The 11,782-nt window shown below is 36.8% G+C and overlaps 1 protein-coding gene across 2 annotated transcripts; it reads right to left on the reverse strand.

Moving 5' to 3' along the window:
• Window positions 1-2,656: 2,656 nt before the first annotated feature.
• Window positions 2,657-11,540, reverse strand: ABC1 (ABC transporter 1). 2 transcript variants are annotated; one of them, XM_088512147.1, is made up of 8 exons: window positions 10,758-11,540; window positions 10,429-10,651; window positions 9,655-9,807; window positions 9,268-9,426; window positions 8,713-8,872; window positions 7,342-7,455; window positions 4,549-4,661; window positions 2,657-3,397 (listed from the first exon to the last, which is right to left on the reverse strand). In XM_088512147.1, exons 1-8 carry the CDS (start codon window positions 11,255-11,257, stop codon window positions 2,999-3,001), a joined length of 1,821 nt encoding a protein of 606 aa, XP_088368273.1. In that variant the 5' UTR covers window positions 11,258-11,540; the 3' UTR covers window positions 2,657-2,998. The 2 variants fall into 2 exon arrangements, with proteins under 2 accessions (XP_088368273.1, XP_059435547.2); XM_059579564.2 differs by having other exon boundaries at window positions 4,549-4,665; window positions 7,346-7,455; window positions 10,758-11,537.
• Between the last annotated feature and the right edge of the window lie 242 nt (window positions 11,541-11,782).

An 11,782-nucleotide genomic window follows, 5' to 3' on the forward strand; every position in this document is an offset into this window, starting at 1 on the left:
TTTAAAAGAAAATTTTAAAATGTGTTACGGTGGAAATTGAATTTGGTAATTATGTGACCCTTTTATATATCTCTGGAAAATATCTCTATATTTATTATAAATTATAGAATGCTTTAATATCCACGAAAGTCATTACATAATTGGTGTGAAAACGACCACTTTTGTTTTGATGTGACCATCTCTTGAGTCTTGCAACACCTCGTGAGTTTCCTCTTTTATTAATCAATCTTTTTCACCGTGAATGTCGGCAGCACGCCATTACGGAAAGGGGGTGATACTGACAAAAAAAACCAAACAATTCGTATATCACCTTCCCTTAATACGCTCTCCAATAATTTCGCCCTTTTTTTCTGGCCCAATCTCGCTGTAGTGTTCACCGACTTTGAGTTCGTATCTGGGCCGACCTTTTTCTTTCCTCTGTGAGATTCTGGAGTACATTTACTAAACAACCGCATAACTTTTACTTTATTTGCTTTGTCATGCCCTTTCTTACCGCCAGCTTCTTCTATTAGCTTTGTTTTGAAAAATGTGAAGACCATGTAAATACCTTCAGCTGACAATAAACTAGTTTCAATGATTTCTTTTTAAAAGAAGGTAAAGATTATTGTAGGAGATAAAAATTTTGAAACAGATATGCTCTAGTTCATTTTGGACTGTAGAATATCTAATTAATAGTCAAAATATCTTTAAAGAGATCTTGAGGCCCAATGACAGAGCTAAGATATATTTTTTGTAGGGGCAATAGGTGGGATTAATAATTAATTAATATAATATAATGTTATGTTTTAATATTGTTTATTTGATCAACTAACACTATAGTAAGACTATACCTCTATTTTATCTCCAAATGTGATGTATTATATCAAAAATTAATAGTGATTCATTTCAAATTTAATAATAATTTTAAAATCTATATACTTTTCATGTCAAAATATATATATATATATACTTTTGAAAATAAAAGAATGACATGAATCTTACTTATAGCATTACTCTGATTTACCCAAAAACCAACATATATAAATATTTATTTAAAACAAAATATTGTATTTCAATTAATTACTTCTAATATTTAATTATCTATCAATAATATGCAATTTTTTTTCTAAAGATATTGTCTTTCACAATAACATCTAATATCTTTTCTAGAGCAAAAACATACTAATAAGAAAAGAAGATTAGTTTAAGTGGTTGAAATGCCACCAGTGTGGGTTGAAAAAAAAAAAAAAAAAAACCAAAAACAAAAACAAAAGAAAAGTGGGTCTTGGAGAGATGAGAGGCTGAGAGAGAGAGAGAGAGTGAAATTTAGTGGCTATGGACTTATGGCTAGCACCCTTGAGACCTATGCCTATCAGCATCTTCTCCTTATTTTCTATTTCTCATATTTAAACAAAAGCCTTTAACCTTTCTTAGAAAAGGTATTGAGAGAGTGAATCAAATGCAAATCTGAGAATAATCAATTGAAGAAGAGAGAAGCCAACCAAAAGAAGAAGCAGGAAAAGAAAAGAAAATCAGAATCAGAATTCTTATTCAAGATCTACTATATATTTCTTTTCTTTTTATTTTCTCTAAGCAAATGAAGAAGAAGAATAAGAAGAAAGAAAAATAGTAGGGGCTGAAAGAGGAAGAGGGCTTAAAAAACCTCAAAAATTTGAGGTGCAAACTTTTTTTTTTCAAGATTTTTGCTGGGGCGGGCAACCCCGCCCCCGCCCCTGCGTGTATCCGTCATTGCTGAGGTCATAAATAAGACATCTGTTTTATTAACAAATAATAATAATAAAATATTATATATATTTTTAAAAAAATTATAAAAAATTAAGGGGTGGCCGGACCACCCCAATTGGGGCTAGGGGTGGCTTTGGCCACCCCATGGCCCTTGGGGGTTGTCCGGCCACCCCAAGGGCCAGATCTATATATATATATATATATATATATATATATATATATATTCATTTAGCCCTTGGGGGTGGCCGGACCACCCCTTATTTTTTTATTAATTTATTTTTTATTTTTTTAAATCTGAAATATTGTTTTTTTTATTATTTTTTTTGTAGTGAGACAGATGTCCTATTTGCAGCTCTAGGATTTCTAAGAAGAAATCTCAGCCATAAACTGAATATTCTTCAGAGGATCATATTCCAAGTCAATCAGTAATTGTCAGTGTCACATGTTACTTGGAGACCCTCGAATGGAAGAGAAATAATTTTCCAATCTGAAGTTACTCACTTAAATCAATTTTTACTGTCACATCATTTTTATTTATATGACAGTTTACTAAATAATATTACTAACAAAATAAATAAAACTAGAGACAATTGTCTAACCGCTGCAAGTCCTAAATTTACTATAATATAGTAAATACAATTGACCATGTTTCACTAAGGGCACTAAATAAAAGCAGAAACAACTCAAAGGCTCCCAAAAATTTCAAAATGTTCAATCATCAAAGCTCTGTTCAAATTCAAGCCCTTAAGGCTATGGGGAGCAAAAAGTTTCCAAATAAGCTATAAGTCTAGAGTCAATCATGAGTTCATCCATGTCAAGAAAAAAATCATGAGTTCATCACCACTTTCAACTCGATTCAAGAAACACTTTTCTTGAAACCCTTGCATAAAAATCCTTTTTGAAGCGAAGAGTGACAAGAATATTTCTCAAGTAATATAAAAGAACACAGATCTTTCAATATATTTTCCAACTCGAAATTTGTTGAGTACAGTCAAAACAATCACGATCCCATGTATAATAATATGTTGATGGATCCCACGTATAGTATACTTTCTAACTTTTTTTCCTCATATATGATTGACAAGTATTTTAAACGTCTTGTCCGGCTCAATTCTAGTTTGATTTTTTCCCAACGAGGTAAACTACTCTCTCTCTCTCTCTCTCTCCATTTCTTGAGAGACAAAAACAAATATTTCAGGATGCTCGCCAAGCATAATTGCATCCAATAATTATTACATATAAATTTGAAAAGATAAAAAAAGAAGTTATAAGCCTATGAAGAACTTGAGCCACTTGACAAGATCTCACCATCTTCTTCACCAAATTGATAATGCTCATAAACTTGAAGTAATAATTCCCTACATGGTACAACGGCCCCAAGCTTGATGCAGGCCAAAAATGCACCTGAAAGCTTCCGATGAAGACTGTAGGCTTCATCAGGTGGCGGCGTCAGCCTATGCTTAAGCATTGTAGCCCCAAGGTTTGAGGCGCTTTGAGTAATGTTGGTGGACCGAAAGTCATACCCACCGGGCTTTGAGAAAGGCAATCCCACAACAAAACCAGCTTGAACATGGGCATCTAGCATTATCTCTGACTCCATTCCTGTGAGGAACCCAAGTCTTATTGACATCTCAATGACTGCATCCCTATCACCGTTTGCACATGCAATTACCTGATCAAACATACATAAACGGAAATGGAGCTCAGCGGGAAAAAAGGTCTACTATTTAAACTGTTAGCTAAACTGATCATGCTTCCAACTTAAGTTTGACATCTCACATTATCATAACCTCAAGGCAGACCACCATAAATGTTAGAAATTAGAACCAGCAGCATTAATCCAACTATCTATCCTTAACTTCATGGATTATATTGTAATCAATCAAGGTCTGAAGTTATTGTATGACCGCCTGTCAACCTTACTCGGCCCACTACAAATTAGTGCAAAATTCCTCAGAGCCTAGATGGGGCGCTAGAGTGACCTGCCACAATCCCTGGTAAAAAATATTCATAGCCCACATCAACCTCTCTTATTAATTTTACTTTAAACTCAATACAACCATGGTGGACCATTCACAGCTTCCACAGGCCCTTGAAAACGGCCTTGTCATCGAGGGTGAGAAACCCAGATTTTTATGACAACTAAATACATGTCCTATTAATTACGACGTTATGATTAATTATGAGTCATATTCTGGCTATTAGGAAATTGTGGTTAATTATGAAAATTCCACTTTTAAGTAGACCCAATGAAATATTGAACACTGAATTATAGCTACTTGGCTGTTCCAGAAAGCAGGGCAGGTGAGTTGAAATCAATATCTCATAATATGCTTTTTGATGTGCACGCACACACACACATGCATGCCTTTGCGCATACACAAACACACACACACACACTAAGTTGGTTGAAAAAAGACTCTAAATCCTCTTAATCTGAACGAAATGGGGCTGCTCAAGATTCAGGAAAGAAAAAAAAAAAAAAAAAACACACATGCAACCAAACAAAGTTGAGTGACATCATTGCTGTTTCAAAGAAGAGAAGAGAATGCTTAGTGCTTCATTTGCTTCAATGGACTTCATTGAGGTCAAGTGTGCCTGTATACTCATTCATGTTTCTCCCTTTGTACTATGTCATCTCTATAGATTCATTATTAAAGAAAATGTCATCAATGTGAACCACATAAATTTTCGAAGGACAGAGAGAGAGAGAGACCAAAATTCAGAATTTGAACCTCAATAAAGGCATATGCTAGAGAAGATGAAAATGGATAAAGATTTGAGATCAAAAAGTAAACCAAGAGTAGACCAAAGAGAACTCACCATTCTTAAGTAGTCCTCAACAAAGCTTTTTGGGTAGTCCCGAGCTGCTCCGAAGTCAATGAGATTAATTACTTTTGTTGCCTCATCATACAAAAAATTACTCCAATTAGGATCTGTCTGCACTAGATCAACAAAAATACACGCAAGACAAACTTAGACCGTAGTTAGGGGGGAAATTCAGCAGCAGTGTCAATGAAACTCTTAATATTACTAAGAAACTGAGTGAAGAAATTGACAAATATATAAACACAATACTTCACTCCAGTCCAGGCCTCTGCCATATCTTAACATTTCTCTAGCTTGGTTACTCCAAGAAACTCTGCTTATACTTCTAAACCACAATGCTTAGCGTCAAGATTAGTGTATTTTACAAATAGAGAGGTACTGGATCTATTTCTGATCAACTTTATAGGAGCAAATACAAAATTCTGGAATACAAATGCCTCACTATATGACAACTTACAGGAGACGCCTCAACCGACTTCTAGAATAGGGACATTTGTCCCTTTATTTCCAACACTCCCCTCCAAGCTGGAGCTTATATATCATATAAGCCCAACTTGTAACAAATGAACTCTTTTTTTTTTGATAAGTAAGTAGCTGGTTTTATTAAAAGCGTGAGGCGCCCCTAAGTACACTGGATGTAAACAAGGAGAAACACCTAACTAGAAAGGGAAAAACGTACAAGGAAGTCGTCATAGCTAACCGAAATCGGGAAAACAAACGCTACAGTCCAAAGATACAGAGTATGGAAACAAAAGGATAAAAAGTCCTCGAAGGGCCTCTCCACATCCTCAAAGCACCTATTATTTCTCTCTCTCCAAAGACACCAGAAAAAGCAAATAGGCACCATCTTCCAAACTGCAGCACTCTTATTGACACAAACTCGTCTGTAGGCTGAAATACCATCAAATTGGTAGAAAAAACAAGAAGAATCTGCCCAGAACACCAAGAAACCAGCCATAAAACCATCGAATCAGTAAAAAGCGAACTGAACTGGCTGGAAACACAACAAAACTGGCCGAATAATGTCTGAACTAGTCAAAACTCTAAACATCGAAACCAGCTAGAATCTCGCCGGCAAACAATGAATTTGACTGAAGCATGCCAAAAGATACCAATGCCAGTTGAAAGTCGTCAAAAAAATATCAACATCGGTCGAAAACTTGTTGGAAAATACCAACACTAGTCAAAACTTGTGGAAATTACCTTCATCAGTCAAAAACTCACCAAGAAACACCATCACCAGTCACAACTCACTGGAAACCATCAACGCTAGTTGAAAACGCACTGGAAAACACCAATGCTAGTCAAACATGCACCAGAAAATACTAACACCACTTGAAACTTGTTGGAAAACACCATCACCAGTCAAAAAACTTGTCAGAAACCCACCAAGTCGGAGAATCACTATAACCGACTGAAACTAGCTGGAACCAAATATTCCAACCGGGTCGGATATAGGCCTGCAATTTTTTTATTGGGTTTGGGCTTGACCAGATGAATAAGGTTCAGGTATGGACCAGGCTTTGAACTTAGGAAGGAAAATACTGGGATGGCCCAAAGGTAAAACTGGAATAAAGTAAACCTGAAATAGGATTAAAGTAAGCAAAGAGATATTCCTATTTCGGAGTAGGGATAGCGTGTATTTGTAACCAAACAGGCCTTCATCTTCCAAACCGGCCAAAGATTTGCCGTCAGCAACCAAATTACACCAACAACCACCACAAGAACACGAACAAACAACACTAAGGAAGAAATCTATGTAAAATGACCACACTATGGGGACAACAACAACAACAACAACCAATTACCAGCCACCACTGAAGACACTACCTATCACTTCTCCAGATGTGGCTGATCACCACAGACAACATAAATGACAAAAAAACTCCACACACAGCACCACTGCCACATGAAAACCATCGGAAACCACCACAGATGCAATACATATTTTTCTTTTTCTTGTCCATCACTCACAGCCACTGACAGCCATATGGATGAGGTTGATCACACAACCATCAACTTCTGATAGGGGGAAAGAAAACACAAAAAAGAAAATGGCAAAATGGCAAAATAGGGGGATAGATTTTTTATTTATTTTTTATTTTTATGATTCCTAAACTTTGATTCTATGTCAAGATTAGTGTATTTCACAAAATAGAGTATGACCCTCACAATTCATTGTTATATACATATACAGGAACAAATACAATATTCTGGAATATAAACAACTCACCATAGAGACACTTGTCCCTTTCTTTCTAACACTTAGCATGCTCCTTAAAGCAAAGAGCATGTTATCCATACCCAACTATCAGCGGAATGAAATAATTAAAAACGGGCATTTCTATCTTGGAACATTATCATCAGCAATTTGTTCTGCAAGTTGAGCTACTACTAAGATAACATCAAAATTTCTACAATAAGCCTTAGGGCATTTCAGATACATTTTAGTTACTTCACTGCTGCAAATTTAGCATTCCAATGGGTCATGACCGCAAGTAGGCTTTTATCCTCACCCCCTCAAACTTTTTTACATTACATTATCTGATCCAAGAACTCCAAACAATTTGAAAGGTAGTTTCAGTTTCAGGCACCAACTTATATCAGCCACTGCAGCTATGAACAACCTCAGTAGTTAATAGCAAATGCCCAAGCCATTCCTAAGGTGAAGTAAAATAGATGCATATAGGAGATAGTTAAAGAAACACAGACAGGATACAAGAAAAAAGTTAAGAATGATAAACACATAAGAGTTAAAGATACTTTATCGTATGCAAAGAAAAGAACATGCCTGCATGAAACGATATACAAATAACTCCGTCAAACTGAGCTCCAGCAACTTTTTCCCAATATAATTACGAGTCTCCTGGTCTAGCAAGGCGACTTTATCAATTGGAATTCCTGTAACAAGGGAAAGTCAATCTCATGTATTCAAACTCCACTATTGATCAAAACAGATCCTTTTGTTTGCTTCTTATTTTTCCCCAGTAACGATAAAAACGGATTGTGTTGGCATCATATTAATATACAATCTCCCAGAGAGAAGATTATCTTTATCGAAGACAAGAAGGAGAAACCAGGAAGAAAATTGTTCAATATCTTCAATATGAACCACGGCAAAAAACACCATTTGCACTTATTGAGCTGCTTTTATTATATAAAGAGCTAAGACAAAATTTGATTAGAAAAACTAAAAAGATTGTACATTTACAGAGTTTTATGAATTAAAATATAAGCTATTTCCTTTTTGTATTAAATCAAATATTGGCTCAACATGTGGGGCCTTCCATGAAATCTAGCTGCCAATTAATTTAAAGTGAGATTAAAGCTATTATATATTTTGACGCTTTTAATAAATGCCAATCTTCCTCAACAGCAATTTCTATTGATGGTCACAACTATTGAAGCAAGATGTCTTCTAACTAGCATTTGGGTGCATATTACACATGTCTAGTTTAGATTTAAATCAGCTCAAAATAGATGACTTTTTTTTCCTTTTCTTTTTTTCTGGGCCAAAACAGATGATCTATAAGTATGAATGTCTTTACAACTAATAAAGATATTGGAGAAGTTTTCAATCTGCCTCTTCATGAGTGTTCTAAAAAAAAAAATCTGCCTCTTCATGAAATAGCTAAAAACACCTTCCTTATCACTGTATAAAATAAAATTCAATGTATTTGAACAGAAGGTGAAACACATAGTTTGGCAAAAGGATAACATCAACTGACATCAACAAAACTCCATTAAACTGACTTCTCCACTCCACTTCCCTGCTTTCCCATATTTCTCCATACAATTACGCCCATGACTTTTCGCTTATAAACAAAGCATGTGACATTTTTGCTAGCAGAATGAATACAAGATGGGAAAAAAAACTGTAATACATGACTAGGATTTTTAAGGTGAAAAACATGATGAATTTTACAAGAAAGAAAATGCATACTTCTTGGAGTCACAAATCATGTTTATGCAATTTAATTTATAAGCAGCTCTTCATGTGGCTCATGCTGAAGCTTTTTGTTTTAACGCAACTGTGCAAATTGCCCTTTTACTTCTCAGAGTTTCGACCATTGAGTAGCAAGGATAAAGTTTGGGTTCAGATTGCACACACCTCATAAGTAAAACAAGAAAGTATGATAAAAGATGTGATATAATTACCAGAAACAAGTTCTGTAGTTAAGACTTTTTTTCTTGACAGATTGTCCACAACCAATGGAACATAAAACCCCTCTGTGCCAGATATAAGATTACGGAAGCGTTTTTGATTTGCTGCCTCCAATTCATAGTCACATTCACGAGATAATTCTTCTTTTGCCACCTACAAAAACTCCAAGAACATAAGCATGCATTTTCAAGCATCTTTCTAAGCTTCAGCCAGCATCCTTGGTGAACCTCTTGATTCTGAATCATTCAGTACAGAACTAAATGTCCAAATAATGTAGCAAAAGAGTGTACACCCTTACTCAGAGCTGGTGTAGAAGAATGGCAGGAAGTTGTAGGAGATCAAAGAATAATGATATGCTATAAATTTTGCTGGTAACTTAGAGAAAGAATGAGGTCAGCAGGAAAAGAGGAGATAACTGGGCTTTGCAAAGAATTTTAAGTTGTTTGAGTGTCACAGGGATTGCATGCTCAAGAATATGGTGTTTAAGGCTAACCAATACAATACATTGATATATATATATATACATGAATGCATATACATATGCATACCTTGATAGCCCTGTCAAGATAAAGTCCTTTTGGAATTAGGTTTGTATAATCTAAAAGTAGTTTGACATTCTCTATGTCACTTTCAATGCTATCTGCAACGCCAGGATACTGAATTTTCATTGCCACTTGAATACCAGCCTTTGTGACAGCTCGGTGCACCTAAAATTGTTTAAGAACTATGAGACCAACAGAAGAAAAATTGTGAACAATATAGAAGCAGACAACATCTGTTGATACCCATTATCTACCATCATTACTCCTTTTCTCTTTCCAAAAGCAAAGATGATAGGATAAGACTAAAGGGATGGGCTTGGGATACAGGTGGGGGGTTGACAAGACTAGCATCCAGTGAACAAACAATACTGAGCAATGAAGCTGTCGTATCACCTGGCCTATGCTTGCAGCAGCAATTGGTTCATAATCAAAACTAATCAACTTCGATGACCATTCAGGACCTAATTCAGCATCCAAAACTTGGTTGAGCTGGCTTCTTGGCATCACATCTGCGCCTTGACGGACAATATCCAGAGCAGCCAAGATCTACATGGAATTGAAAGATGTCAAAAAAAACATACTGAAGCATAAGACACACACACACACACACACAAATAAGACTTAATCAGTACAAATAAACCTTCCCAGTATTCCAAGCAAATGTAACACTATTAAATACAACAACCAAGAAAATGAGAATGAGCACAATCCATTTTCCTAGAAAAGCCCCCATAGCCTAGTATAGTTCTACTAGGCTTGATAACAGATTCATATTTAGTAGAATTATGACAATTGATGTAAAATCCTTCCCATAGAACCTGGCAGTCATCCCTTGCAAGATGGCATTTAGTAATCACTGCGCTCAGCCACTAAATTCAAATGATATATTTTTATAGCACAGCCAAGTCAAAAGCCCTCTAACGGAGAAGTTATTTGATTACAGTTTAATGAAAATATATGAAAAATTAAAAAAACGTATCGGATCGGATGGTTTTCAAGCCGAGCTTCAGCTCAAAAATGCTGACACTCAGCAAATCATTCCCAAAAGTTGGTAAGAAAGAAGAATCATCATCATCGACCATGAACCTCTTCATTTAATGGTACACCTTCTCATGAATAAAGAAGCAACTGAAGTACAAGCATAAAGGAAAAAAGGAATGAGAATACCGGAGCAGGGACGAGGGATTCGTCCTGTATACTCAGCATCTGCCCTATTTTAAGCGCTGCTCCACGCATTCTGCAAAGCGCAAGGGCTAGACGTTCTGCATTTTGTTCGGAGATGAATGGAGAGAGCGCAGATTGCTTGTTTTGTGATGGCGCGCCAAAAACAAGCCTCCTGGTAGATTCCTGAAGGGTTCCCCACGCAAGGCCAGCTCCAAGACCAGCAAACCTTATTAAAAAGATAATAATAATAAGGTTGAAGAACTCTAATAAGCGAAAAAAGTTATGTCATCCATATATAATACATGCGGCTATAGAATCGAAAGAGCACCGACCCCAGCGCTCTAGAAAATGGAGTGGAAGGAACTCTCCTCTCCCTGGGCTTCCTCCTCTTAAATTCCACTTGGGCATTAATGCCCCTGTCCTCCGTAGCTTCTTTGACCGACCCAAACCCATCCGTAGTATCCAAATTCTCCACCGCAGAAGAAGAAGAAGATGCATCTTCCCTCACATTGTTATTGGTATCATTGCTAGCATCGAATGATGAGGGTTGTGGTTGAAAGGTAACAGGCGTGGCCTCCTCGGAGGACTCGTTACCGGTGGTGGTTGTGAAGTGAACGACGGAATCGGGGTTGGAGGAGCCCGCGTTTGAAAGGCTGCGGACCTTGCCCTTGGTGAGGCCGGAGAGGTCCGTGGCGGATACAATGACTTTCTTGATTAGGTTTTGGAGATCTCCATTCTTGGCGGCTTCCAGAGCTTGGGAACGTTTCACCAACTCCTTGGCGATTAACGATAGCCCGTTCACGAGCCTATCTACCTCCTTCAACGAACCCATACAATTAACTATTTCAGCAATTTGTTTTAGAGGATTCTTCTGCGCCTTGCCCTTTGCATCTGCCTTTTACTACCAAATTCTTCTGCGCCTTGCCCTTTGCATCTGCCTTTTACTACCAAATTCTCTTTTCAAACTAAACAGCTCTACAGACGCGAAAACTCCTTCAACGGTAAGTGGATCTTCTCCATTTGATTGAGGTTTCGAGGTTTAAACGGTTGGGATTTCACAGAAGAAAAAGTATCCTAAGGCATAGAGACTGCCACATCACTAGGACTATGACCAAAATAGCTTCCGGCTGTTGAACGGGCTATCTGTGAAGTTCTTAGAATAAATACAGCCCAATTGCAATACGATCCACGGAGTTTGGACCAGGTCCAGAACGTGGGCTTGGGCCACGATGCAACAACCGCTGCTTGTAGCACAATTGCTTCTCATGCGCAATTGTGAAATGAAGTGAATGCATAATGATATAATCCCCTATGTTAAGCTTATTATAGCTCATCTCCAAAAAAAAAAAAAAAAAAA

This window comes from Corylus avellana, chromosome 1 (assembly GCF_965113065.1).
Source record: "Corylus avellana chromosome 1, dhCorAvel1.hap1.2, whole genome shotgun sequence".
Classification (NCBI taxonomy): domain Eukaryota; kingdom Viridiplantae; phylum Streptophyta; class Magnoliopsida; order Fagales; family Betulaceae; genus Corylus; species Corylus avellana.

Bases quoted from the DNA above. Each gene is read 5' to 3' on its own strand.
- ABC1 (XM_088512147.1), bottom strand. From the start codon at position 11,257: ATGGGTTCGTTGAAGGAGGTAGATAGGCTCGTGAACGGGCTATCGTTA. The intron at 9,808-10,428 runs GTATTCTCATTC...AATTCCATGTAG, and splicing joins AATCCCTCGTCCCTGCTCCG to ATCTTGGCTGCTCTGGATAT. The intron at 9,427-9,654 runs GTGATACGACAG...AAACAATTTTAG, and splicing joins CTGCTGCAAGCATAGGCCAG to GTGCACCGAGCTGTCACAAA.